Consider the following 13395-nt stretch of genomic DNA (forward strand, 5'->3'; position numbering starts at 1 on the left):
GTCTCAATTTTCCCATGTGCCATGTGGCCTAAATTTTAAGTCAGATCACCCTGAACATACCCTCCAAGGTGGGTGTAAATCCATCCAAACATTTCCACGAGATGTGGTAACAGACCCAACAAAGATTCATTTTTGTTATACAGAAGATTCGTTATACAAAGATTCACTTTCGTTATACATTTCGTTATACATTGACGAATAACAGTGACCATTTATTGAAGACCTACTATGTGCATGGCACTGGGCCAGCTTCATGAGCAGTACGTTCGATCCTCACGCAGCCCTCTTTAGGGGAGGAATTATGATCTCCACCTTATAGAGGGGGAAACAGTTCAGAGATGTGGAGTCACTCACCCAGGGTCACACAGCAGAGAGGAGGAGAAGGGGTTGGCCTCCTCCAGGGCCCAGCTCTTAGCCTAAATAGAAATAAAGATGATCATGATAGTCCCTTTATTTATGACTAAAAAAAAAAAAAAGATCCATGCATTTTGTGTGTGTGCCTAACAAAGTATAATTTTGCCTGTGATAGCTACAGAATTTCCTGGCTTTTCGAAAGTTTGCCTTAAGCTACTTTGCTTTTATAAAAGACCTACATTAGTACCTGTTTTTTTAACGGAAAGAAATCCAGAGAATTTTTGCTTTTACAAAAAAAGGGTGAAAAACAAAAATCACGTTCGGTGTTCATTTTATAACGAGCCACGACAGTGGCGAGGTGAGCCCCAAGCAGCGAGTGGTGCCACCAAGTGCCTTCTGTGGGAACCACACTCAGTATCTCAGCGTCAAGCGGCCAGAGCTTTGAACTGTGTCTGAGAGCATCTGTGCTTTATCTCCATTTCTTCTGTGCATCTGTAAACAAGATGTGTCCTCAGGTAATTGCTTCTTCAATTTATGCCATTGCGGCTTAGGAAAGGTTTCAGAGGAATGCTCTACTTTCGGATAGTGGAGGGGAACCTGTATTTAATGATTGCTGAATGAATAAAATAATGAGGGCAAAGGGGTAAATTGTTAACCAAGAGGGTTTTCTTTTGTTGTTGTTTTTAGCTAACATTCTCAAGTCAGCATAAAACCCAACCTCCTTGCATCCCTGGAGATGTGGGTGACAGCTGGGCTCTGGAAACAGGTGGACTTGTGTGACCTTGGGTGAGTGAATGAAGGTCAGAATCACAGTCTCCTCATCTGTAAATGGAGAAGCTTCTCTCTCCTCGAGCCATTGAGAGATCACGAAAGCAAAACACTCAGCACAGCGTTACCTTCTAGATTTTAGTCACTGAGGATCCTGCCTACTGTTGACAGTTCAAACCAAGAGGCTGCTTCCTGCTGGTGCTCATGGAAAGCAGAGCTGGTCTCAACCCCTTAACCTGGGATGCAGCCTGGGATATAAGGGGGAAGACAGAGGTGCGACAGCCTATCAGGCCTGACTCCCCAACCCCCATCAGTTCCTTTAGGATCCTGAAGACCTACTATACGCCCAGATTTCCTGGGTCACATTTCTTTAACCTAGAGTTCTCAATCTTGGCCCTATTGCCATTTGGGGCCGGGTCATTCTGTGCGATGGGGTGGGAGGGCTGTCCTGCACAGTGTACAATGCTGAGCAGCAACCCTGGCCTCCACCCACTAGATGCCAGTAGCGCCTCCCTTCCCTCCTTGTGATAACTAAAACAACATCTCCTGTCATTGCCAGATGTCGTGCGGGGGACACAATCCACCCAGGTGAGAGCCACTGCCTTTAACTTTTGCCCACTGTTATCGCTGTCACCACCCCCATTCTGCAGAACCGTGAGGGTTCAGAGATACCCCACAGCCAGGAGGAGGCCGAATGAGGACCCAACCCCACGTCGAATGGAGACCCTGCTTTGTCTCCATCGGCCCCCTCTCCCAGGACCCCTGTTGCGCCCTCCCGCTGTCTGGCCCCCCAGCTCGGCACAGCGGAGAGACTGACTCAGCTGGGGACAGGCATGCATGCGTGGGGGAGTCCATTCATTCACACACCGCGACACGCTGACGTCTCCAGTGCAGATCGCGTCAAAGCTTTATTTGCTGTTTTCAGAGTCTGAATGCAACGTCTTTGTACATGCAAAGGTCATTTTTGTTTTAGGGCAGTCGACCAGATTCCCAACTGCTCTGCTGTGCGTATGAAACCTCTTTACAGTTACAAAATAGAAAAGCACTGGTAGACATCCAATACTCTGTGAGGTCCGGGAAGCCCCGTTTGTTTTGATGTTAAAAATATAGGTTTTTCTAGATGAATTCTCAGTCACACGATTAGAGATCATTTCTGGGGCTGGATAAAGTGCCGGTCGACCACCTTCTGTTCAGAACTCCTGGAGCCTGTGAATTCATAAGGCAACTGCAAGGACACCAACTGGCCGGACGCTTCAACTTTCCTGCACACAGGACTCGAGTTCCTTTTCGATCGTGACTCAAATATCGGAGGAAGGGACCCAGAAGAAAGGTTAGGAAAATACATAGCGTATGTATATATATTTCCACTCCCCCCTCCACCTTACAAAGCATTTTGAGGATCATAATCGTCTGGGAAGTGCAGGACTTGTAGGATGTTGGTATGATTTAGGAAACGACACAGTACAAAATATCTTCAGTAACACAACAGGTGACTTTTATGAGCCCCGTATTTACAGGACCTATAAGGCTATGTGGAATGAGATCATTCTTTAGACAACGGCATCACGTTTTTTTTTTTTTAGCAGGCGTGACGCCACCGGAGATTGTTAAAACAGTGCCAGGTTGATTCATGGGAGGAGATGGTGTGGTGCCAGCTGTGAGGGTGACTGTTTAAGGAGATTCTGGGAGGGCAACAGGGAGCGGCTGAGAGGTTACCTTGCTGGAAATCTCAGGCTGACTTTCCAGGAACCTGGCTTTCTGGCCCCCTCCCTGCAGGAACCAACCTAGACAAAAGAAAGAAATCTCTAGAGGGGTGATGGGGGCCAAAGGAGATACAGACCAAGACCCAGCACATTCATGCCTACTGGTTTTCTATGCGGTTCTATGTTTCCAGACCCTCGACTTGCCCAGAATTCCAACAGGGTAACTCCTGGCAGCTTCTCAGCACAGGGCTCAGATCCATCACTCCCTAAGGGGGTGGGGCCCAAGGTGGACCCCCTTCCAGATGTGGGGCAGGTCCGCTCTCCCTTAAGTGGCTCCCTCCTACCCCATGGAATCACGATGCCATGGGGCTCTTTTTTTTGCTTTCCTATATTATCACATGTTGGAGGAGGAAAGGCACAGTCAGAGGCGATAGAAGGATTCTCCATTACTGTAGTGACTCGCCACGGCATAAATTGGAGGGGGCGCAATTCCCGGTGGATAGAGCTTTTCCCCCACCTCCCTGCAGACCTCACCCTGAAATGCTAGTTTACACAAAGACAACCATCATCTAGCTTCCTGTATTAAGGGACAGGGCTGTGTGGGAGGGACCACAGGGATGGAGGAGGAGAGAGGGAGCGGCTGGCTTGAGAGTCCTCTCCTTGGGTGGGACGCTGTCTTCCACGCAGGCCCACGTCACCTTTAAGCAAGCATTTTGTTTTGGAGGTGATCCAATGACACATCTGTGGGTTTTTAGCTTTGTAATGACGCCTAGCTCCTGGGGCAGTCTGGGGGTATCGTGATGAAAAATGTAAATGGACAAGGCAGCTGTCAGCGCCAGGTGGGAGCAGCTGAGGTCTCCTTCATGGAAATCATGCCTAAGGTTTTTCCAAATCCCCTGCACAGCCTCTAAGGTTGAAGACCTCAGGCTCACCTCTATTCCGATACCTAGAGTTGGCCTCACTTCTTCCTGGGAAGCACAAGGGAAAACACATTCGTCTGAAAGCACGTGACTTTGCTTGTCCCCTGCAAAACCTCCCCATCTGATTGTCCTTTCCCCGAATCCCGACAACATGAGGCCGTCAGGCCAGCATCACTCAAAGCCCCCAACATCCTAAACTCCACTGGAGTTTAGTGAGGCTTCTCTTCCACTGGAGTTTCTCTGGTGGTACTGAGAGATTCTCCACAACACTGCTTTTTGAGGCCTCGCCATGGAATTTTACAGGCCAAAGGCTTCTGTTACATTAGGCAAGAGACCATGAAGAAGGGGATCTACTGGAGGGGAGAAAGATATGGGCTTATCAAAAGGCCAGCTCTCAAAATGCTGATGTGCAAAGGGGGTGTGGGGGGATGGAGGGGGAGAGAGAGAGTGAGAGAGAGGATACTTTAAAAAATCACCTATCTATCCACCTTATTTTTGATGCATTCCGTATAAAACTCTCATTTAAAGAAAGCCAAAGGCCCAGGGGAGGAGGGCTGGATGAGGGCGGGTGACCTGATTGCATACAAATGATTAAGGCATATTAAGTTAGTTTAAAAGGAGACAGATTTCCAAAGGTGGCTCCAGGCAAACTCAAGAAACTAGCATACAACCCCTTGCTTAGCCCCCAAGAGCTCACCTGGTTTAGAAAGAGGAGAAATAAATAACCCATTTGCCTGGCTATCTGCAAAGGCTTTAAGCATCAGTTGCTGCAAACTTCATTGTACTGATCACAGCGGGAGCCAGGGGTCACGGGAGCCTGCCCTGAGTAGGCTGCTCCTGACCCACTGTGACTGTCTGCTCAACGGTGAGGGGATGAGGCTGCTGTAGTCAGTTTCAAGGGGGTGGACTCTGTATGTCCTCATCACCAAGGAATTACATGGATTTTTATTTCCAATCCAGGTGTGGGAGGTTAGGTAGAAGACCTCCAGGTCAATCTTGTTTACAAGTGTTTTGCTTTCCTGTTGGGTATGCATGGGATGAAACGTGACTAATTCAAAACTGAGAGTTCTGCATGGTGAGTAGCGCTATACTGACTGAACAGAGCAAGTCGCTTCCTACAGCCTAAGATGGTACCAGGGGGCCTTCCCACCTCGAGAAAGGCAAAGAAAGACAGCAGCCGAGAAAAGACATCAGGGTCAAAGCACACTAGGAGTGTCTTTTAAAGAGGACCTACTGACCTGGACGCTACAGCAAAATTGAAATAAAACATGAACTGGATCTTTAAAGAGTAAGAAAGAAAAATCAACTGAAGCAGTTCCTGAAAGGATTAAATCCCCAAATGGCCAGAGAGAACGGACTGACCGCAAACTCAGGGAATGAAGAGAATACAAACTACGATCAAGCAGGACCAAATCTCCAGACACACATGCATGAGGTTTCCAGATGCACAAGGTTGCCCGGGTGACAGGCTCCAACAACCGCCCATCCAGTAGCCGAAGCTCAGCCAACAGGACTCAGGGAGGGAGGGCCTCTCACCCCCACTTCGGTCACTGTCCATGGTGCTGAACCACAACCCCTCTCGGGCCCGGGTGTTTGTCTTAACCTGCAGAGACGGGATTGGTCTCCATCCTGCCATATCCAAGAGAGGGAAGAGGTGGTAAAGGGAGATAAGGGAGGAAGAAGATCTGAGGAGACAAATAGAGACTGAAGGAGGGGTGGCCAGGGAGAAGGGAAGCAAGTTTTGACACCATTTGCAAAGAATGGATTTATTAGGAGAGACTTTCACCTCTTGGGAAGTCCATTGCTGAGCAAAGATCCATTAAGAAGCTCAGCCCCAGTGCCCCTCAGCAATCACAGGCTGCCCTGTGAACTGCCCAAGCAACTCTCTCACACATGGGCATCTCCCGGGCAAGGTTGGCACAAAGTTTATGGCAACTCCAGACACGGCAGTGGGCCGGCTATCTCTGGGATGACTGCTGGAGCCTTGGGCTTAAGAGGTGGAGGAGGCTGGTGCGGAGGATTTCCAAAAAAAATGACAGAGTAGACATGACTGGAGACCCCAGAGGTCTTGGAGATTCCTGGGAATGAGCTTAGAGTTGCCAAGAAAAAAAGAGGCAAGGCAAGCCTATACTTGGTTACCTAGCGTCTAGCAAGTCTGTCCAGAGTTCCTGGGCTGGGGGTCGGGGGGACTCCCCTCCAGAGAAGGGCTTTCAGCAAGACCCTCCCTTCCTGCATTTGGACCTAGAAAAAGCACCTGGTCAGGTAGAATTGGGGGGAGGTTGGGTAGAAAGAAGAGGTGAGAAGAAACAAAAAGGACCTCTCATTCATCGTTTGTCCTGAGACCAACTGGGAATGGATCTTTTATGCCAGCAGCTCAGGTCATGTTCAGAAAGGGACTTTGGAGAAAAAGCCTCTTGGGTGGGTCTGATGTTTGGGAGGGAAAGGCACTGCCATTTGGGCTGCAGTTTTTTGAACCTTGAGGCCAAGGGACAAAGGTCACCCTACAGAAATCAGAGCTCGAATGAATAGGAACCAGGAAAATGTACACCAGGGTGACAATCAGAATTTTTAAAAAGCTTGGGGTAGGGATAAGATAACCTGAGATGATTGGATACTTCAAGCAAACTATTCACACGCCTCTCCTCCTGTTCTTTAACATAAAAACATATATACATATCAAAATTCAAAGAAAGTTGGCTGGATTATTGCTTTATCGCCTTCTAAAGCAAACAAAACGTGATGTACAATGGAACAGGCAAGCTCTGCACGCAGCCCCACTGGGAGGATAAATACACTTGAAAGAATGAGGGTGGGTGTGTTTAAAGATCAGAACCGCTGATTCTTCGAGAGGGAGAAGGAATTCGCCAAAGGAGCAATCAAAGCCCCCAACCCGGTGGTACTGCTGGGACCACAGTTACAGCAGGAAATGTATGGTTTCATCTTCCTTGGAAATGTCCTTTCAAAAAAAGACCAGCCCTGGGTGGGGGTCGGGGGGAAGAGGCGCTTTCACGACTCAGAACCCAGGGGAGACGGTCCAGCCTTACATCCATGTTCCTGGAGCTGCTGCAGGGGTTTAAAATGGGTAGAAATGCACATTTTTACATTAAACAAAACAAAACAAAACCACCAGCATGGACATTTCTGGGCCGCCTGGCTTCCTTCCCAGCCTGAAGTGCTGTCTGGGGAGACGGAGTACGTGCCCCAATCCATCCGGGAGAGCCTGCGGTGAGGGGGGGGGGCATTGCGCAGCCTTCTCCACCCGACAGACCGACCGACCGGAAGGGCCCAGGTGTGTGCAGGAAGCAACGGCAGCAGCGGGACCTCGTCTTCGGGTACTGACAGTTAAGGCTTGTTCATTAGACGTGGCAGTGCCCCCTGTCTGGAGAGGAAGGGACAGTCCTGGTGTCAGCAGGGGGAACGTGAGACGCCATTTCTCCCCATCATCGAGCCCTAAACACTTTTCTGGTGCTCCCCAAGACGGCCACCCCACAAGCTACAGGCCAGGAAAGACGACTTTTTTTAAAAAAAAATTATTTTGAGGGGTGGGATGGGGAAGGCGGCAGGCGGCTGGATCTGATGGAATGAACGTGAAATTTAGGGTCAGGTCAGGGTGCCAGCATAGGTGTCCTCAAATGGATGGCCGGAAGCTTAACTGAGATATCGTGGGTGCAGCACTGAGCACCAAATAAACACAGGCTCTGATCCCTTATCCGAAATCCTAGAGCATAGATTTATCGGGGAATTTAGAAATTTTGAGTTTATTAGATACATATATACAGACATATATATGCCTATATGTAAATATTATGTAACATATAATACACACGTACATTATGCAACACCCCCATAATTAAGCACATAATATGCTTGCAGTATTATGTATGGATATTCATATAAAATGGGGAAAACAGAGTCTAAATAATATTTTATCCATGCAGGTCAGGTTTTGTCACTAAATGAGGGATGGAGATGCTTTGTTTTGCGAGCTTTCTGGATTGCAGGTTTGTGGAGAAGGGGTGGTGGGTCTCCTGTGCTGCTCAGAGCAGCGCTGACTCTGACGGAGCAAGAGCCATGTGTTCCTCCCCCAGGGACTTCCGGTCCATTCTCAGGGAGCCCTCTGGACCGCTCAGCAACACGGGCGCTGCTACCCCATTTTACAGATGGGCAAACTAAAGTTCAAGAAGTTAAATCATTTGAGGCCCACACTAGGGCATATCTAATCGTTCGATTTTTAAATTTCTTTCTTTTTTTCAAATTAATTTTTAATTATACAGGTTGTATAGGAATGTAGAAATTGGGGACATTTCAGACTAAGCTGTCCTGCCCGTTCAATTTATAAAGGGGGCCTGAGATGCAGTGAGAAGGGCTGGCCAAGGGCATGAGACCAGAGTCCATACCCTTTCCACCCACCCAAGGCCGTCCAACTGTGTTTTTTTTTCGCTAAGAAGAAGCAGATCATTGCCACCCTCTTTACGGGAACCCAAAACACCCTCAACCACGTTTTCCCTTCTCTTTTCCAGGGCACAGCGTCCCAAGTCTCTGAGCCTTTGCCTCCCGGCCCAAGTTCCCTGCTCCTCGGATTGGAGGCTCTGTCCGGGTCTCCCCTCCAGAGCCCCTCATACCTGCTCAAGCTTGATTTTCATACAAGCTTCGCCTCTTCTTGGATTTCAGCTCCTTTAGCCACTGGGGAGAGGGCTCTTCCAATCTGAAACAGCAAAGGCAGTGGGAGTCAAGTGTGAGCCTGACCGAGGACTCCCTGAGGGACCCAATTCTCCTGCCGCGTGTGGGTGGGGGCTGAGCCACATTCGCAGGCAGCAAAGATGCCCATGTCGACATGATTGAAACAGGAATTAACCAAAGTGCTCCAAAATGAAGAATGTTAGATAAATCATGGTACATCCATTCTGTGAAATAATCTGCAGCAGAAAGTCATGCTTACGTAAAATTATTTCCATCCATCCATTTGCCACCCAAATATCCATTCATCCTTCCATCTCTCTACCCAGGTACATGCCCATAAGGATTAATTCTGTGTGTCAACTTGGCTAGGCCACAGCGCCCAGCTGTTTGGTCAGACATTATACTAGCTATTTCAGTGAAGGTATTTTACTTTATTTTTTTAGATGAGATTAATATTTAAACCAGTTGTCTCTGAATAAAGCAGATTACCCTCCATAACACGGGTGGGCCTCATCCAATCAGTCGAAGGCGTTAATTGAAAAAGACCAACCTCCCCAGAAGAAGAGGGAATTCTGCCAAGATACTGCCTTTGGCACTTGAACTGCAACACCAGCTCCTCCCCAGGTCTCCAGCCTGCCTGTCTACCCTGCAGAATTTGGACTTGTCAGTGTCCACAATCGTGAAAACAAATTCCTTAAAATAAATCTTTCTCTCTCTCTCTCTCCCTGTGTATACATACTATTGTTATGTTTCTTTGGAGAACCCTGACTAAAACAATGCCTGTAAGACATAGATAGATAGATAGATAGATAGATAGATAGATAGATAGATAGATAGATCTTATGTTTACTGAATAATAACAATAATTATTTGGGGGAGGTACGATGTGTTTTAACTTTTTCTAAAATTGAAGAACACACATCCAGAACTCACTCAGATCACAAGCACACAGCTCAATGAATTTTCTCAACGTGAATACACTTGAGTCATCACCATCCAAATGATAACATTTTCGAGTGTCTTATTTTTTACTTTCTTCTTTACGTATTTTTCTCTGTTTCTCAGAATGGCTCGTAATGAGAACACTTCATTTTAACAAGAACAGTGAAGTCAAACAAAAACATCTGAAAATTTTTTAAAGAAAAAGAAATCATACTTATGAAGACTTTAATGGCTATGGGAGAATCGTCACATGAAACATGTAACCGGAAAAGAGGCTATGTATATTGTATGTTGTAATCTCGACTACATTTAAAAAGAATGGAAGGAGAAAGGCCCAAACGTCACTATGGTAGTCTTCTGGCGGGGGGGCAGAGGGGGCGGGGTATCAGATCGTGGGTGATTTTCTTCCCTGCTTTATACTCATTTTATATTTTCTACAATTTCTAAGGTGAGCATGTACTACTTTTATAATCAAACACATGTACACACAAGACCTGACTTCTGTTGATCTCAGAGAAAGCTCCTGACTCCACATTCCTGGAGGGCTCAGGGACATTGCTGACCTGGCTGGGGGTGGGGTGGGGGTCTGCGAGGAAGGAGAGGTCCCCTGGGCAGACAGGGGTCTGAGTACCCCAAGCAAGGCTTGCCTGATGGTGGAGGCTCAAAACCAGGCCTCCTGGTCTGGGGGTCCCTCCAGCCCTGGAGAAACACTGGTGCCCTCAGCTGACTCCAGAGCAATTCTGGCATCCGCAGAGCAAGAGAGGTACCATCTCTGCCTCAGCCTGGCTCTCCCTCTCATCCTCTTGCTTTCCTGCTTCCCACGGCCCACTCTGTGCTCCAATAACATGCACAGCCTACAGCACCCAGTTCTACCAGGCCTCTGGACCTTTGCATGTGCTGTGACTTCGGCCACCTCTTTTGTCTGCCATGACCCAGCTCAGGCATCCCCTCCTCTTGGAAGCCTTTTCCACACCCTTCCTCCTCAAGTCTGGGTTCTGAACTCTTCTCCTGCCTTCCTCTATCACCGGGGTCAGATAGTAAGTATTTTTGACTTTGCAGGTTATACGGTGTCTGTGTCAATGTGTCAGGTCTGCAGTTGCATCAGGAAAGCAGCCGCAGACAATCCTTAAATGACGGCTGTGTGCCAATAAAACTTTATTTACAAACACAGACAGTGGGCTGAATTGGACCTGTGGGCTGTAGTTGGCCAACCCCTGCTCCATCATAGCTCTTCTATTACAATAACCGTATCATGAATAATCCCTAACTTTCATGTGTTAGCAACACTCTCACCTCTCGTCCTTCTCCATGCTGGAGGGCAGCACGCGACTGCCCAGCACCCCAGGCTGGAAGGGGGACTTGGGGGTCTTGGGCTGGGGGGCCCAGCTGGGGGTATCGCTGGGACTGTCCATCTCTGGCCTCTTGTGCAGCTGAGCCTGGGGAGAGAAGACAGGGGTGGAGTCTGTAACCCGCCCTTGGTCTGGGGAAGGGTCCCATCCTACGGCACTGTCACTGCATGGAGACAGCAGGGCTCCCAGCATCTGAACGGACTCAGACAGCAGACTCAGGGGTGGGGGAGATGCTGCCTGACCGTGGAGGCCAAGAAAAATCAGAGGTCAGGCTTGTCGTCCAAGAGGCCACCCTTGACCACTGGGATCAAACAACCATGAAAAATCCACACAATCACATTATCTTTGGCTGAAAAGCCACCATGTGTGGTGTCCTCATCACAGGATGCTCCACCTCCTTTAGTTTCCTGAGAACCCCGAGATGGAGACAAGAGATGCATCTTACAGCTGAGGTCCGGCTCTTTTAAGCTCTTCGCTCCTGTGAATATGAGTAAGTGAGGTTTCTGACTATCAGATTTGCACAGGGAAAAGGCAGGGTGGATTCCCACCATTTTTGGAGGGCACGCAGGGAATGGGATGGCTTGGAATGGTGTGCCCAGAATTCCTTTGGGGGCTGCGGGGGGGTATGATGGTGGCAGGCGGCATCTGTCTCCAAGTCAGTGCTGGCGGAGCCCCCAGCAATAGTGGTCATCACCGTTGTCGGCCCTGCAGCTTCTGTGCGCTGGGCATCCAGCGTCTGGACTCCACCAGGCGTAAGTTACATGACACACGTTTCCAGGGTGGAGACTGGCTTTCTCTGTTTTATAGAGGAGTAGCCTAAAGGTGAAAGGTTGAGCAGTTGGCCCAAAGTCACATGGTTTTCAACAACTAGGATTCGTCCTAGGTCTGCCCAATTCCAACTCCAGGGCTCTTTCGAGAAAAAGCCCGGCAGCCTCCCTAGGGCCTCTGCTCCCTCCTGTAAGCAGGGCCTTTCTCTGCCCCCTGCGTTAGGCTGCCCTGTAAGGCAGCCTTTGTTCCGATGCTTCAAAAAAGAAGTCAGAAAACCTCTGGCCCAGGACAGTTGCTGCAAGACATTCATGTTTTGAAGGCCTGTAAAATGAATTACAGGGGCAAGTATGCATCCGCTGTTTATCAACTTTTTATTCTTGCCAGAAATGTCATGAAAAGCAAAGCTGCCATCTACTGAAGGAGTGGCAAGTTCACAGCCCCTAACAGGAGGCTCCCTGGCCACACGGAGTGTGGGGTTGAGAAATTCCACAAACAACCTAGGCTTCTTTGTCTTGATTTCTTCTTCAGTAAAATGGGAGTAAAGAGCTACCTTTTTTAGGGTTGCTGGGGACATAAGGCGAGTTTGCAAGCACATGGTGCCTGGGGATAAAAGAGGCCCCTCTCTCGCTTGCATTAAGTACCGCTGCCTCCCAGGACCTGTGAGATGCTCGGTGGAGCTGAGGGTGGGGAGACAGCCCAGCCCTGCCCTCAGGATTCCACAGTCCAACTGGGATTGCGGTGCTATTTAAGACAGATTAATGTGGTTCCAGTGCTGACTTCTCACATTGTTTGGAATCAAAATAATCATTTTATGTGCCTCCCACCCCTAGCACACCAGATTCCTCAAGAAAAGAAGCCTGGGCTAGTTCACTCCTGTTTCCCAGACATCCAGCACTGGGCCTGATGCCTAAGGTGGACTTTTAACCCCTTTTACAGATGAGCACATGGAGGCTTAGCTGGAAGACTAAACTGAGCAGCAGGTGTGGGGGCTGGAGGAAGAAAGCGGAGATTCAGAAACACAGGATTACTGGAGAAATCCAAATAAATCAGTAGTATTGTTCATAGCACCGGGCCAAGGCCGATGTCCTGGTCTTGATAATGTACCATGGCCACGGGATGCTTTAGCACTGGGGGAAGCTGGGTGAGGAGGGGTACACGGGAAGTCTCTCATACTAGTTTTTCAACGTCTCATGAATCTTCAACTATTTCAAAAATTAGACAGAGAGGGAGGAAGACAGGAAGGGAGGAAGGGAGGGATGCAAGGAAGGCGAGAGGGAAGGAAGGAGGGAGGAGGGTGAGAAACATGGGCCTGTCTGTTTTGCTGCCACAGGTAAGCATAGCTCTGGGCATGAAGTCTGGTACCTTCAGCGCTGCCGGGTCCATGCCTGGAAACACGGGCATCCTCTGGGGTCGGCTGATGGGCGTCCTCTCAGCTCTGGGTGTCTTCTCCTCCTCATCTGACTCTTCCTTCCTGGGGGACTTCTCCTCTGTTGCAAAGAAAAGGGTACTAAAGTCACTGGCAGCCTCCATTCTGAGATTTTGCTTCTCCTTAAAACTCTTCCATGGCTCTCCATCTACAGATCAAGTCTAACTCCTTAGCAAGGAATTACAACTCTCCACGAACTGGCCCTGCCTTTCTAGCTTGATTCCCGCTATTTCTGGCTTGGGAAACACTGAACCGCTTGGAGAGACGACCCGCCCCTGCCCCCGCCACACCCATGGAATGTTCTTTCCACACCTCTGCCCCTTTGATCCTGTTGATATTTCCATCTGGAATACCCTCCCCTGGCTAATTCCTATCTGTTCTTTAGGATTCAGCTCAAGGTTTGACACGGAATGTGGCCAAAGAAGTCCTTAGAGGAAAATGCATAGCCTTAAATAATTTATTAGAAACCCAAAAAGACTGACAAT

The 13395-nt window shown here is 48.7% G+C and overlaps 1 protein-coding gene across 2 annotated transcripts in view; it reads right to left on the reverse strand.

Moving 5' to 3' along the window:
- Positions 1–6438: 6438 nt before the first annotated feature.
- Positions 6439–13395, reverse strand: part of KIAA1671 (KIAA1671 ortholog) — a 139427-nt gene continuing 132470 nt past the window's right edge. For both annotated transcript variants that reach the window (XM_068562631.1, XM_068562632.1), the window contains 4 exons: positions 12847–12971; positions 10661–10803; positions 8368–8450; positions 6439–7124 (listed from right to left, as the gene is read on the reverse strand). In XM_068562631.1, the coding sequence (XP_068418732.1) occupies positions 8372–8450; positions 10661–10803; positions 12847–12971 (347 nt within the window). In that variant the 3' untranslated portion in view covers positions 6439–7124; positions 8368–8371. The remainder of the gene's footprint in view (positions 7125–8367; positions 8451–10660; positions 10804–12846; positions 12972–13395) is intronic.

The sequence above is a fragment of the Eschrichtius robustus genome, chromosome 14, assembly GCF_028021215.1.
Source record: "Eschrichtius robustus isolate mEscRob2 chromosome 14, mEscRob2.pri, whole genome shotgun sequence".
In the NCBI taxonomy this organism is placed as follows: domain Eukaryota; kingdom Metazoa; phylum Chordata; class Mammalia; order Artiodactyla; family Eschrichtiidae; genus Eschrichtius; species Eschrichtius robustus.